Source organism: Theobroma cacao, chromosome 1 (assembly GCF_053813885.1).
Source record: "Theobroma cacao isolate CCN51 chromosome 1, ASM5381388v1, whole genome shotgun sequence".
Classification (NCBI taxonomy): Eukaryota; Viridiplantae; Streptophyta; class Magnoliopsida; order Malvales; family Malvaceae; genus Theobroma; species Theobroma cacao.
Window position 1 is genome coordinate 5,976,531 of NC_142639.1, and position 24,147 is coordinate 6,000,677.

At 33.6% G+C, this 24,147-nt stretch overlaps 2 protein-coding genes and 1 non-coding gene across 3 annotated transcripts; 2 read left to right on the forward strand and 1 right to left on the reverse strand.

Moving 5' to 3' along the window:
- Positions 1-216: 216 nt before the first annotated feature.
- Positions 217-13,612, reverse strand: LOC18611662 (E3 ubiquitin-protein ligase RKP). The gene is made up of 11 exons (XM_007048035.3): positions 13,378-13,612; positions 11,490-13,120; positions 9,402-10,226; positions 6,819-6,979; positions 5,573-5,711; positions 4,908-4,991; positions 3,699-3,980; positions 3,464-3,595; positions 1,674-1,873; positions 967-1,171; positions 217-801 (listed from the first exon to the last, which is right to left on the reverse strand). The coding sequence occupies exons 2-11, from the start codon at positions 12,978-12,980 to the stop codon at positions 496-498; spliced, it is 3,825 nt and encodes a 1,274-aa protein (XP_007048097.3). The 5' UTR covers positions 12,981-13,120; positions 13,378-13,612; the 3' UTR covers positions 217-495.
- Positions 13,613-18,559: 4,947 nt separating this feature from the next.
- On the forward strand, positions 18,560-20,896 carry LOC18611663 (pentatricopeptide repeat-containing protein At3g02490, mitochondrial-like). The gene has a single exon (XM_018114439.2). The coding sequence runs from the start codon at positions 18,750-18,752 to the stop codon at positions 20,730-20,732; it is 1,983 nt and encodes a 660-aa protein (XP_017969928.2). The 5' UTR covers positions 18,560-18,749; the 3' UTR covers positions 20,733-20,896.
- Positions 20,897-23,974: 3,078 nt separating this feature from the next.
- On the forward strand, positions 23,975-24,119 carry LOC148764470 (U4 spliceosomal RNA). The gene has a single exon (XR_016024381.1). It is a non-coding gene; the product is annotated as a U4 spliceosomal RNA (small nuclear RNA).
- The last annotated feature ends 28 nt before the right edge of the window (positions 24,120-24,147 follow it).

Genomic DNA, 24,147 nt, shown 5'->3' on the forward strand with positions numbered 1-24,147 from the left:
TTGGCTCTACATCTCCACGGCAAGAGCTAGTTTCTTTTCGTTTTCTCAGCGATTATTTAACTAAATCTTCAAGCTTTGTTAGTTACTCTATAATTTAAGTTAAACTAAATCTTATCATCTCTTTCTCTTTTGACATAATGTTAAAGTGAGTAAACCCATTTTATCTTAACTAAGTGTGACCACACAACCAGCATCGAAGAGAGAGTAGAGTGTGAGTGCTTTCCAAAGGATTTTGATTTTCCTTGCCATTTACATCTCATATTTACAGAATAATTGCCCTCGACTCGGCCTACAAAATTACCCAGGATTTCTTTTCCCAATCCCTTTTTACCTTTTACCTTGCAAACGCTTATACACAACAAGATAAATCGCTATCTAAATAGCAACACATATAGTGAATACTAACGGTAAAAAAAAAAAAAAAAAAGATGCTGCTTTTCCCTTTCCTTGTCTTTCTTTCCGCGCATTTCTGGCCCTCAAGAGTAACATTCATTATTATCTTTCAACTGTCTTTTCTATGGTTCTGACGACTTCCAACACCGTAGCATTGCAAAAGAAACATCTTTTACAATTTAAAAGATGCCTAGTTATGCAACCAAAGCAAGACCTATGAGAACATGGTGCAAACTGTGCATCTGCTTCACAAGCATAACAGATACAGCACATACCGTCGTCTGCATCCGTTTCTCCACATTGCAGCCCCTCAATCTTCTGTGGCTCAGTATGGCTGATGAGGAGGCTCAAGAAATCCTCTAGCTGACAAAGTTTAGGAAGATATGCTTCTCCTCTAAAAGATGTAGCCTGCAATTTCAAGGTGAAACCAAATTCAAGATCGTAAAGGCAGTCAACTGAAGTCTTGAAATGAAATGAAAAAGTTTCCTCAGCTTGTTAACAACCGTGCAAATGCCATAAAGCACAAAGAAACATGATGAACTCTTGAAGAAATTAAAGGCTAAGAGTACTAACCCAATTATACTCTAACAGGTACTGGAAACCATAATGCATGGTTTCAGGGCAATCCATGCTTGCAAATACACTCACAACATCATTCTGTTCCTTCAATTCTGACTCTGCACTAGCATCCAACAAATTTACAATGATCCCTACTAGAGGGGCTAATATCATGCCTCTGTTTACTTTCTCTAAAGATTGACCATGCCGTCTAAGTAACCTGTTCATAAATGCAATAATATGAGAAAAAAGAATGTAAACAAGTATTTAATAGCACCATGTTGTTTGTATAACAACTAATGCAGCTATATATTAGTTCAACTGGCTTTTCAAAAAAATATATATATATATATTAGTTCAACTGATAACTAAAGCCAATTTGTAAGACCAGTCAGTTCAAATATCTTTAAAAAAAGGAGATAATTGGCTAGAACCAAGATATGTCCACTGAAATTTGAAATTTCAAGTCCGAAATGACAAAATGAGAAGCAGCGCCTAATATCTATATGCAACTATAATGTGGTACAAGATCCAAAATGTCCAAAATGTTATATCATCAAATATCTTGCATGCAGCTTCGTAATAGTCAATCAATTAACATATTGCCTCTCCTTCTGAACAATGGACTAGCATCAAATTGGACAGGAATAAAGATATTAGACATTATAATTTAAAAATAAAAAGACAGCCTTATAAGTTAACTCAACCAGAAGACAACTTACAAGTCAAAAAATTCAGAGTCTGCTGCTGTAGTTATATGGTTCAGAATAAAAACAATCAACTCGGTCAGCCTTCTAAGGTTTGTATCAGGGCCTGTGAGGAATGCTTGAGGGATCTCATAGGTACAGAATTCCAACACCCTTGCAAGATTACATGAGAGATCAAATATGACACAGCATTTTCTCGGCTGAAACTCCAATACCTGCAAAGCATGTCTATAACATCAAATCATAGATTCAAAGGAAGATGGGCTCATATGGAAAGAAAAGGAGGGCTAGCCTCACATATGGTATAAATGACAAAAATCAAACCAGCATACTGATAAACAGTTCCAGCCATATGTCCAAATGTGATAACGTAAAGATTCATTTTGTAACCGTAAAAATATCAGCCCACAAGATAAAACCACTTTAATTTTATTCTACCCAAACAAAAAAAGGAATTGCTACTTCACTTGACCGATTTTTTTTTTTTTTTTGCAAACAGGCAAAGACAATTCCAATTCATATTCAATCTTTCAGGAGACTAAAAGCCCAAACTAAGTCAATGGCAGTGCTAGGGGATATGTATTGCAGACTTAGCATTGGTTTTCCCAACTCACAAATTTGCAATTAGTCAGTATTCTTGCTCCCAATGTCTGTTTCAGCAACAAGCCCAAGTATGAAACCAAAGACTAATGAGAATCACACGTACCAGTTTCACATACAATGTTAACTGTTCCTGTGATGCAGGCAGTATAACTTTTATTCTACAACAAAAATGATGCAAGTCATTTACAATCCCACAGATGCTGGGTAGCAAATGTAGGGGTCATGTTTGAATTAAAAGATTAAAAACAGTAAGATAAATTTTAGCAAGTCATAATGTTAAACTGCTGAAAATATTGGAAATCACCATACATGATTTTCTTTTTAACCCCTGACATTATTGGGCCATCTTTGAACCTACCAGAGTTCATAGTACCAATGCACATAATGCCATGCTTCATTCTTTCCCCTTCTTTTTTTTTTTCAAATGAGCTTAAAAAGGCATTCCTTATGATTCATCTAACATAAAATTCCTTGCATACCCCAGTCATTTTTCTCTCACACCTTACACATACCAAATGCTCCTCACAAAATCATCATAAATCCTCTCCGCATTCAGCTATAACAAACGCACACTGCATGCCATCCATGAACACAAAGATAATATTCCATCTTATCCATGTTTTAAAGTAGGACTAAACCAGCACCAAACATGCAATGTTAGATTGCTTCCAAAAATTAGAGGAAAAATAAGTATACATATAAATTCAAAATTTTGTCAAAAAAAGTACTTGGATTTCAGAGACCATTAGCATAATAGTCATATAGCAAGGAAAATGATGACAAGAAATACAATCTTTGGATTCCATACATTTTACCTTTTGACCCTTTCCCTATCCCAAAAGGTAGTAGTATTTATAAGGACATTTCAGTACTGTCATGTTTTGAAACTAGGGAGTATCCGCCTTTTTCAGAAACATGTGTTATGACATTGTTTTTTTCATTTTTTCAGTTTTATCCTAGTTTTCTATTTCTTTTTTTTTTTTTTTCAGTTTTATACTAGGTGGCTACTTTCTGAATGTAATAGAAAAGAAGTAGATAATGTGCATATAAGTCTGAAGAGATGCAAGGTCACTAAGTTAAGAAGAAAAAGGGTGAGAAAAAAATAGGTATAGATAATGAAAAGCACAAATACACAACCACCATAAAGGTTATTTAAAGTAACAAAGCAGGAGATAGTTGTCTGAGCGTGAATGTAATTATACCTGGTATTTTTCTTGCATTTCTCGAATGGAAACAGAGAATTCAGTCATTGACCAGCTGAGAGTGTTGAACAGACGATTGAGAAAAGCTGAGAACAACTCTTCATCATTGATGCAAGCTTCACGCAGAAGTCTCTTTAAAAATAAAGAGACCCACATAGGGCAAAAGTTAGAAACAGAAGTGATTTTGGGGAGAGAAAGATGAACGACAAGCAATAGTGATGGTTTCACTATTCACCTGGAAAATAACTGAGGATGATGAAGATTCTCCATGCTTAGAAGAACCAAATCCAGAACCCTTGCATAGCCGCAGAAGAATATTAGTAACTGGTACCCAAGATCGGTTATCAAATGCTGATAGTAATGCCTTTGGCATAGTCTGTTTGGCTGCTTCATTGTTCTCAAAAGCTGCCAAATACTCCCTGTACTGCACCAGGACTGATATTGACTGGAGAAGAAGATCCCTTAAGTCTGCACTTGATATTCTTGGATCATTGAAGTGGGTAACTACAAATGTCACCTGATGAACAACCCACAAAACTCAGACCAAAACTCATACTAGAATGAACAAAGAACAATCCAAAAGTTACTTCACTGAGCTAATACTACATCAGGTTAAAAATATGTTAAGTTTCAGAGATAACACGGTAATGTGATTTTCGGAATTCTGAAATTAGGAGCTAGGAACATGTCAATTCCCTAACCACCACAAGCAACAAACAGAATAGAAACTGATTATTAAAGTTTTAAACGTGTATTAAACAGAATCTTCTGAATGTTTAATCAACAATGTTCATACAGTGAGAAACAGAGTTGATAAGCAACATCCAAAAATTTATCCAATTAATATAACTTTATATAGTCATATATGAGAAACAAGGTACATTTTTACTCAAGTGAACATCCAAATTGGGAGTATAAAATCTAGAAAGAGAGAAAATAACCAAAAAAAAAAAAAGAGAGAGGTTTCCATGTCCATGTTATAAGACTAATGTCAAACCATAATGAAAAAACAAAAATTAGCAGAAAGCAAATTGTTAATGGGCTTAAGAGCTTGTGCACAATCATTGTTCTCTTGCCAGGGAATATTGTAAGAATCTTAAGAACATCAAAACAGTTAATGACTGCAGAACATATATGTTACACTTTACAGAGAGCTGTTTCATTGTGCAGCACATCATTCCATGAAATAAGATTAACAGTGGAATATTCAAAAGATCACACCTGTCCTTTGAGATGTTTATGGCATTTTCATTTACATATACAACCATTTTTGCTTTATAAAATGCAATGCTGAGAGTGTAAGAAATGAGGCAACTTGTAACAAAACAGTAAAATCCATCACAAGACTGTTCAAAACAAGCTCTGACGAGTAAACTGTAGATAACTATAACAAAATACAAAACTCAAGGCAAATCATAAAATCAGATCAATAGACAGAACATACAAATGAAGTAAGTCCTTGCTTGATAAATATTGCAGGCGGGACAAATGGAGGATCACTCTTACGCAAGACATGAAAGCAGTCAACCTGAAACCATAACAGGGGAAATTACTACTAATTGAGAAGAAAAAAGGAAAATAGACATGAAGTGGAAGCGCATTAAGTAAGAATTTAGAAAGGCCCATATGCCAATTCAAGCATAGCAAACGTCGTCTATAAGCAGATTTTAAAACATAAATGCACTATCAAATATACAGAAAACTGATTTGAAAAAACGCAAATCCTTCTTCAATATCTTGCCGGGAATCTTTTATTTACTAGGTAATATATCCTACCAGGATATATGTTGATAGCATTCACTGGCATTGAATTCTCAAAAACCAAAACAACAAAACTGTTGGGTTGAAGTTCCATTTAGTAGCTTAATCAAGTAGCTCTCCAATTACAAATGAATTCAATGTTTAAAGGTTTCTTGTTCAATTCACTTATAAACTGCAATTACTTAATATATGTTTTAGAAGGAATGTAAACATTGTGTGTGTGTAAACTCAAATGAAAGAACATTTTTCCATACAATATGCAACACACACAATTGATCTTATATAGTCTTATCTTGATTCAAATTGGAAAAACAAAGCATAATATAGTTGAAGGAAGACTTATATTACCAGAGCTTCAAGGTAAAACTCAGGGATGTAGATAAACACTGAATCCAATTTGCTAAGAACCAGTAGCAATTGCACAATCCACATGCATGTGGCATACATTCCTCTCTGCTTCCATTGGGAAAATAGAGAGACACGATACCTGTTAATCAAGACAAAAGAACCAACTATGAGCATATAAATGACTCAACCAAACTAATTTCACCTGTTAGAATATGAATTTTTCACCCGAACAAATACAAGAAAAAGGAACCATATCTTCCAGTTCTAATTTCTTAAAACAGTGAGCCTTGCTCCAGATAATAGGTATACTGAGAAACATCAATTCAATAAGCAAGTGCACACTCACACAAGCATGCATACATGTAGCATAAACTGTGACTTCCAATTCCAATTTCACAAATGAAGAGCAAATAAAGGCAATCACTGCTCAGACAGTTGACATGGATACAACATTAAATTGCCTTATATCATATGTAAATCTCCTTTGTAGACGTTAGATTGACAGTCAGATACCATAAGAATCCTTACAAAGAGTACAAACTTAATGAGTGAAAAACAAAAAAAAAAAAAAAGGTTACTGAGTCCAGTAGATGTTTACTCAGGCTAAAACTTACAAAGAGAAATTGAATACATCCATTTGTGTAATGTACCTTAACCGGCCATAACTGAATTTGACAGACAATTGTATAAAACAGATCTTTAACTAAGAACACAAACAAATCTCCATATGTCCACATAACAACTTTGGTTCAAACATTAATGAAAACTTTATTTCCTTGTCACTACTTTGGTGGGGAAACCAGATTAGTATGCAAAAAGTTTATTAAGAAAAAAATGAACTCAAAGTCCAAAGAATGACTCAGGTTTGGCAAAGATAAAAATACAAGTCTCGCAAGCAATCAAACCTAAATAAGTCCACAAGAACATAGCTTTTGAAGTGTCCACCTTGATGTTTGAAATAATAAAATGAATCAAGAATTATAATCATACCACATAATTATAATCATTATCGCTGTAAATTTAATAACTAAAGCTAGATAAGTCTCCTCAGATCTAAGATTTCAAAACTGCATATCATAACATAAATACTTTGTTAACATCATAAATGAAATACAATGTATCACTTGAACACCAAGGGATAAACCAAAACAAGAAAAGAGCACAAGCAAATTAAACGACTGAAAAAAATGGGACCTAGAAAATAGAAAGGAACCATGGAATAAAAAACTAATCTTAGTTATCTTACCATGTGCAATGTCTGACACAATCAATAACTTCTTCACGATTTTTATTACGAGTCTCCTTCAAACGCTTTAATTGCTCACTGCAAGCTTGTTCCCGTATTTGTTTATCCGCTTCTTCCAGGAGGGATATCGACTGTGACTGTTGAGACATGTGATATGACGCCTATAAAAGGAATATTTTCTCTCAGTTTTTTTCATCATTAAAGACGAGAAGAATGGGAAAAGCAATTACTACTCAAGGGAGATGCAAATATTCAATTCCTCATGGTAAAGATCATAAAAATCAATTAAAAAAAAGAACAAGAATATTGTAGAGAAAAACGCTTCAGAGCAAAAACAAAAACAGAAGTATCCTTGTCAACACTTCAACATGTTAAGATCAATAAAGCATTTTGCGTCATTCAGGTGGACCTTGAATTTGAAAACATGAAATAAAAATATTAATAATAAGTTAAACACACTCAAAATTCAATACTACAAGACACACAAAGTATAGATTTTTATCATGGTTAAAATTGACAACTTAGTCACACTTCCTCAGCAGGTTGCAAACTATTACTATGCAAAACAGTATCCTGACATAACTATCAGGTCTCAGGCACACAAAGACATATAATTAAGCACCGAACACCAAAGTTACATAACATAGCCTGACAACCACTAGACCTATAAAAGAATATGGAGTGGCATGAATATGTGAGAAAGATACCAATCATCCTCAAACTACAAAGTCAAACAGTTGAAACCCCCAAGTGATTTTCTTCTCCTAGTATAGCAATCATAAAAACCATCCTCTAACAAATATGCCATCAACTCTAACATTCAGCTAAACATGTCAAAGCAGATTGTACAACAAAAAAAGTTCCCCATTACTTTGCAATACATAGAGTTCAACCACTGTCTCAAGAGATAATGAGAAGCATCTCTCCTTTCTTCTTTTCCTTTCATTCTTAAAAATGGAAAAATAAAATATAGTCATTCACGAAATGGTGTTCTACATACATGGAATATCCGCACAGAAAACATAAAATACAGCTGGAGTTCAAAATTATTGATAAACAAAAGAACAAAGCAGTAATTAAATATTTATTTGAATCAGTAAGGCCAGCTTCCATCCCTTCACAATCACTTGTGTATGTTAGTTTTGTTGATTTCACTTTAAGTTACACCTCAAATATTTTATAAATAGCATTAACAAAATAAGCAAATTTTAAAATCAAACCAACTTTACTATATCTAGCACCACAAGAAAAATAGACCATTGCTTGTAGAAACAATGAAAACTACCACACTCAGCATTTTGTGTATGCAGATAAAGTGGTGAAGCACCCTAAGCTCTGATGTTTTCACATCTATGGCATGCATAGAAACTTATTTTTCTTAAATTAACTTTTTTAAGGTAACATTTTCATCAAACTTTTCTTGCTTGGCTTATCTCTTATCTAAAGGAACTTCAACCAAACTTTTAAATAAATAAAACTAAATGTAAACTCCAGTTCTTTAACTCCTTTCGCAGATTACCGTTTCTGGAATTTTAGGAAAAACCTATCTAACCTTAGTTCAGTTTAACTCACACTCAAGTACCTCAAATATTTTATGAAAAGCAAAGGAAAAGTATATGCAAATGTAAAAACTAAAAAGCTTGATCATTTAGAATGAAATAAAAACAATTTAGATACACTTTCTTTTCTGGTGAACCAATAACCGCTGCTACACCACAAAAGATAGCCTTCTCGAATCCCACTTTCCCAACATCAGGTTTCTTTTTTGAACCCATGGCTTATTTCCCAACCATTTCTTATATTCCTTCACAAGAAGAGAGCTGTTAGTAGGCCACAAGGCCTCTGACAAAAGTTGTACATGCAATAAGTTTAGGTTAGTTTGCAAAGATTGTGTTGAAGTGTATAATAACAAATTACAATCGTGGAGATATGACTAAGACAATTTCATGTTTCAGCCAAATCCCAGAGGTATTAAATGAAAAGTTTTTGTTGCATAATCTCCAACACTTGGCCATTTTAAGATTAATGAAACTTCATAGGCTCAGAACATCACTATATAAAAGTCAACAAACATCATTTCAACTTCTTGCTAAAGATCATATATAACGTTTAAGACAAAAAGTTCACACAATAAAATTCGGGCATTTATAGGGACTTGATTGGACTTACAAGCCTCCATTTTTCAGTTTACAGGGACTTGGTTGGACTTACAAGCCTCCATTTTTCAGTTTACAGGGACTTGGTTGGACTTACAAGCCTCCATTTTCAGTTTACCAGCTTACATCCAAAAAAGAAGGGTGTAATCTTTTATAATTTTGTCAAAAGATAATCCCACTTTTTTATCTGTCAACAATGTCCACGTTTTAACAATTTTCCACCATTACAAAGTGCGTAAGCAAACAAAGCTGACACAGCATCATTTTAATATTGTTGCAGAAGCTAATGCATCTCCAATGAAATCAAACCATAGTCCCAACCATTGCTAACAGATGCTAAATCATGTGAAACTGAAATAGTAATAAACTATAAAAAGAACAAACTTTATGCACTATTTTGAGAAACTTCCATCAAATGAACTCTCACCTGCTTAAAGTTTGGTGCAAGACCGATGTGATACAATAATAGCAAAGCATCCAGAAGTTCTTCCTCTCTTAGAGTGGTTGAAGACACATCACTGTCCCTAGTTACAGTCCTCATATGCTGGACTGGATGATAACCAAACTCTGATTCTGACTGATCACTGGAACTAGGTTTATCTGCTATCTCATCATTCAAACTTCCTGTGCTACATTCTGCAGCAACCTGAGCAGATCTTTCTGGAATAGAGCTGCAATGGTGACGGGAACTTTTAGTTGCAGTTCTGACAGGATATTTAGAGCACTTTGTAAACTCCACATCATAGCATGAGCAACAACATGGTTTCTGTTTGGTTAAATGAGTTACTCTTGTTTCTTCATCATCCATACAGCCTTCCTCCCACCGAATAACTTCTGCTTCCTGATCATGCAGGGGATGAGATTTTGATAGGTGACCGAATGATCCTCCAAGCCTAGAAATGTCAGCTCTATGTGAATCATTCTTGAGAAACAAACCTATGGGGAAACTTTGGTGGCCACCTCTATGAAGAAAACCAATATCATGACCATGGGAATCACAGCTCTTCAACCACCCACAAATATTCCCTATTCCAAAGCCTTCTGATAGAAAATGGAGAATAACAGTGTACAAAGAAACAAGAACAGAATTGCTTGAAATCCCAGGAGGCGGCACATTTCGATCAGCTCCTCGATTCTTCAATAAAAGGTTCTGTACAAATGTCCTGAATACAGAACCAGGAAATTGGGGAGGTGATATAGGAGGCATGAACTGTATGACTAAGAGACACAGGTCCCTATGCTTTTCCTCAATCTGGAAAGGGAGAAAGAAAAGATAATTATAGATTAAAATAACACAAAGATTTATGGATTTATTAATGTTGGTTCAATAGGATAACACACTCTAAGCCATTTGCCCCAGCAGAGCCCTGGTGCATTATCCTTATAGGGGCAATTCAACTCTAATATAAAGTTTCTACACACACAGATATGCATTTTCAATTTTGGATGCAAGAAGAGCCAATGCATTTTCCTCTGGTAGATGCCCCTAATCATGTGGATATTTTCATGACCACCAAATGAGTGATAACTTACATATTGTGTTCATTAACTAGGTGACATTGTAAACATAACTTTACATTAAACTCCATATATTTTTCAGCACGAAAGTCATCTTGATCTGTAAGAATAAAGAGAATAACCAAGGATATGTTACGGAATCCCACATCGGATAAGTAAGGGAAGGGTCATGGGCTTATAAGCGTGGGTGGTGCACGTTCCAATAGATTAGCCTTTTCAAGAAAGGGTAATGGCCCCGTGACAAAGTGGTATTCAAAGCCAACCTAGACTCAACTCCGATGTCATGCCAAGCACTCCAATGGGTGGAGTTGGCAGGGTGATCCAACCCGCAACAAAGGCATGTGGATTCGGGTGGGAGAGAATGTTACAGAGTTCAGATAGGTAAGGGAGGGGGCCTGGGCTTATAAGCATGAGCGCTGCACATCCCAATAAGTTAGCCTTTTGGCAAGAGGGCAATGGCCCAATGACAAATACGCATTCCTTAGGATGAATATTGCACAAATGATAAAACCAAGGTTAATAAACACCTTAAAAGTTAAAACTATCAGGGAAGAACAATTCTGATCTCACATCTTAACATCATTTGGTCCCCAAAAAAAGTCTCAGATTAAATTACCAAGAAAAAAGGGAAGGGAAAAAAATTGACACCATATATATCCACAAAATGTTTCTAGAACTTAAAGCTATGCTGAAAAAATATTTGGAAGAAAAAATTATATTTTTTAGCTAACTACTGTAGTGAGGAAAGTTACTAAACCTCAAAGTCATGCATGTATTTTACCTTGTGAATTATGATTCATACTGAACCTATTATTTTACACTATCGATACCTCACTAGACAATAATTCTATAGTATTGATACTACTACAAGATTCTTCATCTTTCCTTCACAACCTAGGTCAAAGCAGCATGGCAACCCAAAAACAAAAAAAAAAAAAAAAGGCTGGGGAAAAAGAGGCAATATTCAACAACATTCAGTTCTAAGCGATGGACAAACCTTACTAACTGCATCAGATAAAGCTGTAGTTGTCAACAACATGCTACTTTCAGACGACACATCCTCACAAGAACCAGGCCACCAAACAGAAGGAATCATGCACTGAAGGTCCTGCTTGTTTGGACTCTTCCGCGATAGAAAACCTTCAAATAAGAAATCAAAATCTGATGACTTCCACCACAACACCATTAATTCTTCACGTCTTACTAAATGGCACGCCAACGCAAGATAAGAATATGATCCTGAATAGGGGCATTCTGTCAAAACCAATGATGCTGTCTTGCAACCACATGAAAGAGCATTTATGATGTGCTCAAACATAACATGTGATCCTTGGAATTCTAGAAAGACATCAAGTACTCTATCCAAACTCAACAGATCATGCGGTGCCTGTACTCCAAATATCCCCATCAAGAACAACAGAAGAGGACCCCACCCAATATATTCAGCACTTTTACAATCTGCTTCAACAACAGAGAAGAACTCCTCGCATATCCCATGAGATACAGGATGAAATATTTCTTCAAGTGAAACAAACCTCTTCAGTCTCCTCAATTTTTCAACTGAAGTCCGCTCAGCTCGCTCCACAGATTGCATATCCAACAGCCTTGATAAGCAATCCAGCAACTGCTTTGCAAAAGAACTAAAAGCAGGAGGTGCTTGAAGGGGAAGGTAGCCATCAATTGGGTATTTAAAGGGGCGAGCACCAAAATTCAATTCACACCGTTCACCCTGAGAAAGAGAAACTGCAGGATAATATCCAAATCCAGGCCCCATTTTCCGAATGCCAGAAAATGCCAGTCCAAGAGAAACACCATTCCTATAGAATGAAATCTCATCATGATCCAAGTCTATACAGCATCCAATTACATCACCTGCCACCCATGACTGACCATACGGCTCAGGTTTCTTGTTCCATTTGCTAACTCTTCTGCCATCAAAAGCATATGAATCATCAGCATCACCTACACCCTTATGGTCAGTGAATGGACAGGAAATAGTAGCCCATCCAAGCTGTTGTATACCAGAAGTCTCCAAAATTACTTCATACATCCATTTCCCTTTCCAAACACAGGCGTTAGCTCTGGCGCTACTGAACACTGCTAAGCTCTCTAAAAGCAAAGGCGGCTTAATGATTCTAATTTCACCACAAATACTGAATTCTTCAAGACCAACGACATCGGGTCCCGTGCCATTGTTAACAATACCAACCCCATCCCTGTTACTAACCAAAGCCTCTGAATTTAAACACAAGTGATTTTTTATAATAGAACGAATTAGATTGCTGTCAATGGGACCACTCAACGGACCAAGTGATTTATTGGGAAGTCCAAAGACATATTCAAGAGCTCTCTCCACGGATTGATGACCAAAATCATCACAATATGATATGAGACGGGCTTTCGACAAATTTTCCTTCTCATCCTCACTATTTAATATCACAGCCAAACCAGAAGAAAGCCCGCCAATCCGGAGGCTATCTTCTGCCATTCCCAATAACAATAACCACTATATACCAAACTTAACTCAAAATCCAAATCGTTGTCCAGTCTAAATTCAATTTTATTCTTTTAACACATACAAATTTTTCTTAACCCTAGTAAAGATATCCCATCCTCTTCACCCTGAAACTGCAAAATATGCAATTCAATTTCAAAACCAATCCACATAGAACCAAAAAAAAGGAAATCAAAGAATCACATATTCCATAAACACAAATCACGAGAAAAAAAATAAATGATATCGAAACTAAATTAACCACACACAATCATTAAACATTATGCCTAATTCCAGAAATTCTCATTTCCCTTGTGTGGTTTCCCTCGAAAATTAATAAAGTAACAACTAGAAATTTAAATTTGAAGAATTGAAAAATAGAGGAACTTACATGCGCGCGTTTTACGTTGCTGTAACTCGAAATTGCAAAGGCGGCGGTCTCAAGCTAGGGCTTTCATGTCATTTAGAGAAAAATAAAATTACAACTCTAATTTAATTGAGAGAAAGAGAGAATAAAAATCTAACAGTATTAGTACTAGTAGTAGCAGTATTTTTCTTCTTTTCCTGTTTCCAATGATAGAAAAAGGAAGAAATGGAGTGTTTGGACTCCCAAGCCGTGAGAAGTTTCCTAACAATCAGAAATTTTTGCCCCAGAGCTTGGAAAAAGTGAAACGATGCGAACCAGGGGCTGCGCCCCGCGGCCCAACGCTGAATCGAGCAAGCCCAGGGTTCGCGTGACCAACACGTGTATTGGTCTTCGCCGTTGATGACGTGGCTGCTGATGCTAATTTGCGCCTCCTCTTGATTTGCACATTTTTATGCTCGTTCCTGTAACTCGATCAATTGATTGGAGCAAAACTTGCTTATGATTGCTCATACGAAAAGGGCGTAAAGACCTTTTTTTTCTTTATCGACGTGAATCCAATCCAAAAAAATCTTAACCTTCATCGACGATAGTACTTATTTTCACTTCAATGATAAATTATTATAATATATTTCTTATCCCTATTAATTATAAATTTAACTAATTTTATAATTTATTATAAAAAGTTAATCAAATAACAGAAAATGAATTAAATTCAAATTTACCTACTTTCTTGAGTACACAAATTAACAATGATAACTACCCAATTTGTTAAAAATGTGATTCCTGTATGTTAATATGACAAATTTTTAATAATGTACCTAATAACTTTGATGAAGGCAGGCCATGTTCTCTACTAATGTAAAGAGAAAACAATGAAAGCATAGAAAGCATGCAACTAGTCAAAAACACATGAGCCCTAAAAGTGTGTTTCAATTTTACTAAAAAAAATTGAATACTTATAGAGCAAGCTACAAAGCTACAATCCAAATGGCAGTCCTTATCTATCATTTTATATGGTATCCTACAATTAGCTCCAAGAGTTGGCAAAATTCGATTTGAACACCAAGTTAAATAGAATTTTAAAATTGTCGGTGCATAAAAATAAGAAAAATCAGTTTCATATCTTAACTAAATTCTTATCATTTTTTTAAGTAAAGGATAAGCACAGATATCAATATAATTGTTAATGTTATAAAGGTCTAAAAAAAATACTTTTCACATTTTTGAAGATATATAATTTGAATTAAATCAACAAGATAATAACAGATTTATGATTTTATACAAGAAGTGATTAAAGAATAATTATACAAAATCATAAATCATATTAATAATTTAATTTTAAAAAAAATTAAAAAAACAATTACTATTTTCGATTTGCTCCTATGACAAGACATAATCCTTATATTAGAAGTTGGTTGTTTGGTAACAATCAAGTGCCTAAAAAACAATTTTTGATTGACTTGTGCATGATAAAATTTACCAAATTTGCTTACCCATTATAAAGATAATGTATTGCTCAATATATGATTAAAGCAACCGAACAAAGTTATGTGTTTAAAGTTCTGAAAACTCGCCGACACTTGCATTGGATTTTATTGTCCATATGTTGCTGACATTATTCGTTACTAAGTTAGGGGAGATTGACAAGTGTAGATAGGAATGAATCTATAGAAATATAGATGGCTTTGCGACATTGGTGAATGGTGCTGTTATTATCAAGCATGTCTGCTGGGGGAAAAACGCAACAGTTGATTAGTGATCCTAGGAAGGATGCCCACTCAATGACCTCTCTCAAAAGCCTATATTCGATGCCACCCAAAGTGGCGAACTCTGCACCATGGCTGAACTAAAATGCTCTACCGTCAGTGCCCAACTTGTAGCAATCGAGAGTTAAAGTTGAAATATGAACTCGCTTTTTCAACAAAAAAACAAATGAAGCAGCAGATCACCTGATTCTCACGAGTTTCCCGATTAAAGGTTCACACCGGGTACACGTGCAAGTTATGGAAGTGTGGTGCTGATGATGAATACAGGTGGCATCCCAACAAGACAATAGATAATTAAATAATTATAAAAACAATAGTAGACTATTCCTAACCTGTTTATGGATCAAAGTTACATGTGTTCGTTCTAAAAAAAAAAAGAAAGAGAAGGGAATACTATTTATAGTTATGGACTTAAGTTCATAGTGACTCGAGCTCGGGTCCATAACCTAAAACGGACAAAGCATAGACCCACTAGAAAGCCGAACCTGTTTCCACTATTGCCCTACTGGATTGGGTACTTGGGTTTCCAGGGAAGCATCAATGTGGGTTTTTTTTTTTTTTTTCTTTCCGTTAATTGAAAATTGAGGGAAATAAAAAGTATGGAAGAATTGTAATGTGGTCCTTCCTTTTTTAACGATTAATTTAATTAGAGTGAAAGGATTATTTAGTGATTTCTTATTTTTCTTTCTTTGAGACAAATATTTTATTTTTTCAATATATAAATATTAAAATATGACACTTTATTAGAATTTCATATTTCAATTTGAAGATTTTAATTTTGAATCTTGAAAAAATATAAGAGAAAATTTATGAGATGAACGACTACCTCTCATTTGTGTAATTCAACATCACATATATAAAAAAAAATGATTGTTTTATGTTTTAGAATAATGAGAAATAGTAACTATTATTAATCTGTTGTATTTAAAAGTTATATATCATTGAAAGGAGACTTTTTTAATTAGATTTATAAAAAAAATGTAAAGACCCTTTTAATTGCTTTATTGTTTTTTTTTATTATTTTTGGTTTCATAGTAGACAATAAAAAAATTTCTTATATTTTTATTCATTTTATCTTCTCTCAAAACATTTATATTTACTTTAAAAAACATTTAGATTTACTTAATTTTAACGAAACTAGAGACTACGATATAATTATTGTGATATCTCCACCAGTGTATCTAAAGTCAAGTTTGGCCAGTCATTGCAATCTGTGTCGATCCACACCCTAAATCATTTGGCATATTGGCTTGTTTCGTTCCATATTTAATTGGATACATCATATTCACCCTTTTGTTTCCCTCTTGAGAATTTCATACACTATATCTCTTTTTATAATTTGTTTTATTTATCCTCGACATTACTCATTTGTTATTGGCTTCTCACCTGTATATAGTCTTAGACAAAATTTACTACTCAATTAGGGTTACATTCCCAAACAACTTGACTCATCGACGTGCCTCGTGGTGCGATAGGGGTCCAGGCACAACAATGCTCTCACCTTCTCCAATGATCTAAATTTGATTATTTTAATATAAAAGTACATTTTACTATTTTAAGTCACATATTGATGTGTTATTTATTTAAAATTTAATATGAATTATTTAAAATTATATTTTATTTCATGACATTTCTATTAATTTTTTCTGATTTTTAAGGAAAACGGTATTTGTTTGGTTTTTGTTTCGCATGAAAATGATTTTATGCAAATTTAGCCAACAACTACATGTATCCAATCCAAAATGTTAATCATTTATAAAATTAGAGATTACAATGTTGGTTTTCTATACAAGTATGGACATACATAGCAAAAATAATTGTAAATTGAATATTAGCAGATTACATTCTTACAATTTGTTTTTATTTTTAATTGAAGATAGGGATTTGAATCATACTTTTTAAGTAGAGAGATCATACATCAATTAATAGTAAAATATTTGAGTGTATTCTTACAATTTGGGTTAATTATATATTTGATACCTAAACTATATTAAAATAGTAAACTTGAGACTTAAAGAAAAAAAAATTCACAATTAGATACTCTCATCTGTTGCTCCATCAAGGAAATTGTACACTTCACTTACTTCATTAATTAAATGAGCAATATATCCATAAACATCCAATCAAATGTGCCATATGTCTAAAAATATCATGTTATTCTTTTTTTTTTAATTTTTTCAAAATTTTTAAATTGAAATAATTCCATAAAATTTCAAAAAATTAAGAAAGAAAGAGGAGGAATAAAGGAAGGGAAAACAAGAGAGAAAGGACGAGGCTAAGGGAAATGGGTCCATCAATGTCGATCTGGTCAACTCAAGATAGTTAGCTGCCGATCTACCTCAAGCCAAGTAAATTGGCATTGATCTGGCTCGAGAAAAACCTAATCAACTCTATCTACCAGACTCGAGGCAAATTGATGTCAATCTACCTTGAGCCGACCAAATAGACATCGATACGCGTCCTTCACCGCGCCCCCGGCGCCCCCCCCCGGCCCCCGCTCCCGCCCCGCAATTTATGTGACAAAATGAAAGTTGAAGTATTTAATTATGATTTTTAAGAGTAAATAATAATAATAATAAATAAATAAATACAAAAAACTGCATACACAATTTGTATTTTTTAAAATAAAATTGTAATACACCATAAATTAAAAGTGAAGGGGACAAAAGATAAGGTTAATAATGTCAATGTAAATTGTGATGTTTGTAATAAATCACGAAAATAGAGTAAAGAATAAAATCATGTATAAAAGGTTAATACTAAAAAGTAGAATTATAATTAATTAAAACTAAATAATAACTAAAATATTATGTCATGAATTTTAAATCTGTAGGAAAATATAGGGTGAATCTTGCAAATATAAACATAAATTTTTTATTGCATATCAAATATGTCTTTTGGATTGAGAATATAAAAATGTGATTTATAAATTTATTTAAATTTTATTTTTCAAAGTTTAACCCCGCATGTTGAATGTGAATTCCACTTTGCAACATTTGATATTAGAATAGACTCAGATCTTCACTAATGTGGAATCTCATGAAATATATAAGGGTCAAGATAAATTTGAACTAATATAAGAGCTTTTCTCTTCTACAAGTAAAGAGTCAGTGCAACAAAGGTATTCTACGATTGAGTAAAGTAAAATGTCATGGATTAAGAATAGGGTGGGACTTGAGAATATAAATATAAACCTTTCACTATCTATTAAACATGTTTTTTGGATTGAAAACTTGAGCTTATGATTTATAGATTTATTTGAGCTTTATTTTCAAACTTTAAAAATGCACCAGATTAGATTTAAATTTTGATTAGTGACAACTACACCAACCTTATTATAAGTATTTTATGTAAAAATAATATTATTCATTTTATTTTAAAAGATAATTTTCTTACTTTTTATATTTAAACGCATTTTTTTTCAAAATTTATACATGAAAATTAGTATGCGACGACTGGCGTCCACCGTGATTCGAACCTAGGATACGCTCAATGACATTAGCTAAATCTATCCCTCAGTAAAACCCTGGTTCGGCCGTCGCCCTCGCGATCCGTTCTTGTCACAGCCAAAACCCTAATCTCGGACCCAACAACTGAAAGAAGAAAGTAACGCAAAAGAAGAAGAAGAAGATGAGACATCCATGGCGATTTCTTCTCTTCCGAAGATATCCACGGTCTTCTCTCCTAGTTCCCACCATGTACCAGGTATTCCCTCCTTCCATTCCTCATCCTCCTCGTACTCGCTCATTCCACAACATTTCTTCACACTCTCATTTCACAAACCCCTTCAACATGAAGAAAGAACTATCCATGATAAATTGCAAAAGCAGTACCATCAATCATTGTAGTTTCTCATCCGAGGCAGCCGTCGAAGAAAAAGAACCAGATCATGTTTTGGTAACTGTGACTGGTATTTTCACTAGACTTAATGATAGGAATGATATAAAGAGGGAATTGGAGTTAAATGATGTTGTTTTTAGCCATGATATGATTTTGAAGGTTTTGAGGAATGTTGAGTCTAGTCCTGATGTTGCAAGGAGATTTTTTCATTGTATTTTGGAGAGCAATTTGGAGAAATTGAGCTCAAAATCGTATAACCTGATGCTAGGTATTTTGGGTGTCAATGGGTTGGTTGAGGAATTTTGGAGTTTGGTTGATGTCATGAAGCAGAAAGGATATGGTATCTCTGGTGGTGTCCGCGACAGAGTTGCAGCGAAGTTTGAGAAGGACGTGTTGGAGAGCGATTTGGAGAGATTGAAAGGGGTTTTTGGCTCGGGATCAGTGGATAGTTCAATGGAAAAGTTTTGTTCTAGGGTGTGTAAGATTGTTAGGAGCAATGTGTGGGGGGATGATGTTGAGGAGAGGTTGCGTGATCTGAATGTTGCATTTTCAAGTGATTTGGTGAAAATGGTTTTGGAAAATCTTGGCACAGAACCAACAAAAGCATTTATACTTTTCAGGTGGGCTGAGGAGTGTGGTTTGTTGAAGCATGATGAGCAGAGTTATAATGCTATAGCGAGGGTTTTGGGGAGGGAAGATTGCATTGATAGGTTTTGGAAGGTTGTTGATGAAATGAAAAGTATCGGGTATGAAATGGAAATGGAGACTTATGTTAAGGTTTTAGGGCGCTTTTGTAAGAGGAAGATGATTAAGGAAGCTGTAGACTTGTATGAGTTTAAAATGGCTGGTTGCAATAAGCCTTCTGTGAGTTGTTGTACCTTTCTGCTGAGGAAAATAGTGGTGAGTAAACAATTGGACATGGATTTGTTTTCCAGAGTTGTGAGGGTTTTTAAGGAGAGTGGGAATGTCTTGACAGATTCTATGGTTGATGCAGTTCTCAGATCTTTGACAAGTGTTGGTAGACTTGGAGAATGCAACAAGGTTCTAAAAGTAATGGAGGAAGGTGGGTTTGTAGCTGGCGGTAATTTGCAGAGTAAAATTGCTTTTAGACTTGCTAGTGCTGGTAAAAAAGATGAAACTGCTGAGTTTATGGATCATGTTGCAGCATCAAATACTAATTTAGATCACAAGGCATGGGGATCTTTAATTGAAGGGTGTTGTGCTGCTGGGGATCTTGAGACAGCATCAGCTTATTTCCAAAATATGGTTGAAAAAGAAGGGGTCTCTCATGCTGGTTATGCCTTTGAATGGTTGGTAAATTCTTATTGCAGCAGGAAAAGAGCGATGGATGCATGCAAGCTTCTGCACAAGTACGTTAGTGAGAATCAGTTAAGGCCATGGCATACTACGTACAAGGAATTGATAAGGAAGTTACTGGCTCAGGGTGGATTTAGAGATGGTTTAAGTCTCTTGGGCTTGATGAAAGATCACGGTTTCCCACCCTTTGTGGATCCATTCATTGATTATGTATCAAAGTCTGGAAGTAGCGAAGATGCTATTGCTTTTCTCAAGTCTATGACATCAAAAAGGTTTCCATCTCTGTCAGTGGTTCTCCGTGTTTTTGAAGCCTTTTTTAAAGCTGCAAGGCAAAATGAAGCACAAGATTTATTGTCAAAATGCCCAGGTTACGTTCGTAACCATGCAGATGTTTTGAATCTCTTTTGTTCCAAGAAATCAGGTCAAGCTGTTGCTGCACCTCCTGTGATTGCTTAGGCTTCAGTGGCTGTGTTTCAGATTGTACTTTAATTGATTAGGATGGCATTTGTTCTAAAAGTTTGCCATGAGATTTTCAACATCAATCATTAAAATGTGTTGTCCTCTGGCTTCAACTTGCCTGGCTGGCAAATAAAAACCAAAAGAATTTAGGATTTTCACGATTTTTCCCTGTTAGTGCTTTTCAATTGCATATGGAGTCAATTTTAGGAGGATGCCTCCACTGTGGGTATTATCAAATGAAACAATGCCTCGCATAAGTCTATTGAGGGTTTCCTCAAAGTTTTGGTTGAGTCCAACTAACTCTGAGCATGTGAACTTGGGCATAAGTTTTACTGTCTCCCTCATATGATGCTGTTTTGATGAAACGACTTGGATCATTATCTGGACGTTATTTAAACTAGTTTTTGGATTTGCTACCTGATTGATTACCATATACTGTAAATATGCTATAGGTTCAGGTGTCATTTTTTGTTTATTAACTGGTTATGGTAATGAGCCTCCGTACAATATGCTTGTAGTTATAGTGAAAGTGATTCCTTGGCAGGTAATGAATTTTGAGACCAATCAAAGATGCTTATTTAACAACTACGCCAGATGGATATGTCATGTCCATGAAACAGCAAATTAAAATTCTTTTACTTTAAGGTGGGTTTTGGTATTTTACAATGCAATGTGATTATAGGTAATGTGATTGCAAGTAATGTGACTGTAAGTAATGTAATTGTAGGAAAAATAACATTACACTGCTCGGTATGTAAGCAAAATAATGATTAAAATGTAAAAAATATAACATTACAGCGTTTGGTTTACCAATATTTTACTGTGAATATAATGTTAATTTTTAAAATTATCTTTATTTATTAAAATATAATTTTAATATATTTATATTTTTTATTGTTAATTTTTATATAATATCATCTCTTAAATATATTTTTAATGTCATATTTTATTTTTATTTTTTATTATAATCTTATATATTTTATATTCACTTTTTTAATATAATTTTTATTTTATATATTTTATTTTAATTTTTTATCTATATTATATAAATTTTAATTTCTTATATTTTATTTTATTTTAATTTTTATATAATATATTTTATTTTTAATATTTTTATTTTAATTATAACGTTGTAAAATATTTTTAACAAAACAATAAAGTTAAAGGGTAAAAGTATCTTTAAAAATATTGCAGAGTGCAATGTAAAGTGGTTGTATTAGTTTTGGATTGTAATTACATTACATCGCTTAGCTGTAATGTGATTGTATTATAATTTTACATTGCAGTGATCTGTTACAAAATAAACACTGTAATGTAATTTAATTGGATATATTATAGAGAATGTGCTCTTACTTATCTCATACCAAATGCTACCTAAGAGTGATTTCTTTTAGGATATTTGTATACCAAGTTCTAAATTATACCTACTATAGTTGTGTGTTACGTGTACCCGAGTATTTGGTTTAATGATACATGTATGTAACTTTTGCTCAAAAAGCTAAGTTTGAAGCCTCTCTTTCATCAAATTAACAAAAAAAATAAAAAAAATAATAAAAAAAGGGACTGCATGTAATAACATTCTGCAGACTTGTTTATTGAGAAACGTGAAGTTCTTGGTGCTGCAGGACCATGGTTAGCGTAAATTAGGTATCTTGACATTAAGCTTTTATGCAGAATAAGGAGTTTTAAGCTTAACGAATGCTATTCAATGCTACTGTGCAATTATCTCAACACCTGACCCCGTATCAAGGCTTCTGCTACTTCTTGTTTTGGCATGGGCTTCGACAGCTGGACCTTTATTTATTTTATGAGAAGCACTCTGGTTATGACGAAGATATATGGAACAGATACGATACAAATAACACAGGCAAGGGCACTGATGTAATTGTCTGTTAATATGCTAGTACTGTTTGATAAAAATTTACAATTTTCCTTTTCTTTTTGTTGGATGGAAACAATTTTCTGTTTTGGTAGGAAAAAGCCAAATTATTCAAATTTGGATTTTATACTTACTTTTAAAGAGAAAATTATGAGGAATAATTTTTCTTAGTAAGGACATTTTGAAAATAAGTATCAAAATAAATTTAACTATTTTTAATCATATTTAACCATGATTTGATAAAAATACTCTTAAAACTATTTTAAATAAATTAAATCATTCATCACAAGTTTTATTCATTTGAACTTCTGATTTCTCTCTCACCATCTCACTTTTTCAAATTTTATCGATTTCTCTCTTCGACATTCGTCTACTATGCTTTCGATTTCTCTCTCTTACATTTTTAGATTTTTCTTTCTTATGTTTTGAAGACACCAAGCAATTGTTTTAATGTGTTTAGGTGAGTGACTATTTTGAGAATTTGATTTTTAGGTATTTTAGATAAAACTAAAATGGTAAAAATGATTTTAGATGTTTGAAATAGCTCTTAATTGAATCAATTCGGGATATCGACACCAATAAACTCATAAATTTGAAATTTATAACTTAGGTTTTCAAAGAAATTTTTTTTTATTTTTAGTTGAAATAGGTGTTTTAGATAAAAAAATTTATATTTTAATTTATGAAAACATGTTATAAACACTTTAATCGGTGTCAAATTGTCAACGAAAAAAAACAATGAATATAGTTTAGAAGATTTGAAGTTTTGGTTTGTAAGTAATAACAACATTTTAGGCATTAAAGTGTAATAAATTAGTTTTGAATGCGTGTAACAATAAGATATTTTTTTCAATATGGCTTGTAACAACTTTTTTAACCATGATGTGTAACATGTTTTTGTATATAACGTGTAACAACAATACTTTTTTTCAATATGGCGTGTAACAACATCATTTTTTTAATCAATTGAATTAATGGAATCAACATGTTTTTGTAACAACAACATGTCTAGGTCCCGAATTAATTGAATCAATTTAGGACCTAGATACCAATAAACTAAAAATTTTGAAATTTATAAACTTAGGTTTTTAAAGAATTTTTTTTTATTTTTAGTTGAAATAGGTGTTTTAGATAATAAAATTTATGTTTTGATTTATGAAAATATGTTAGAAACACTTCAATCGGTACCAAATTGTCAAAAAAAACAAAAACAATGAAGAGAGTTTAGAGGATTTGAAATTTTAGTTTGTAAGTAACAATAACATTTTAGGTATTAAAGTGTAACAAATTGTTTTTGAATGCGTGTAACAATAATATTTTTTTTTAACATGGCTTGTAACAACTTTTTTTAACCATGATGATCTTTGCGTTTGGAGCAATGACGCAGCTAGTGAGGTTCTAACCGAGGAGCGTCTATTGCTGGTTGAAAACTATTTCCAAACGCCCTCTTAGGCCTGGGTTCGACCCTGGCCTTAGAGAATTTATGGAAAGGCTCCCTACAAGCTAAAGTCCTATAAACAATAAACATTTTTT

Excerpts from the sequence above, each read along its gene's own strand:
- LOC18611662 (XM_007048035.3), bottom strand. The coding sequence starts at position 12,980 with ATGGCAGAAGATAGCCTCCGGATTGGCGGGCTTTCTTCTGGTTTGGCT. Across the intron at positions 3,596-3,698 it reads CATCCTCAGTTATTTTCCAG|AGACTTCTGCGTGAAGCTTG; the intron begins GTGAATAGTGAA and ends TTATTTTTAAAG. Across the intron at positions 1,172-1,673 it reads GACTCTGAATTTTTTGACTT|GTTACTTAGACGGCATGGTC; the intron begins GTAAGTTGTCTT and ends ATTTATGAACAG.
- LOC18611663 (XM_018114439.2), top strand. The coding sequence starts at position 18,750 with ATGAGACATCCATGGCGATTTCTTCTCTTCCGAAGATATCCACGGTCT.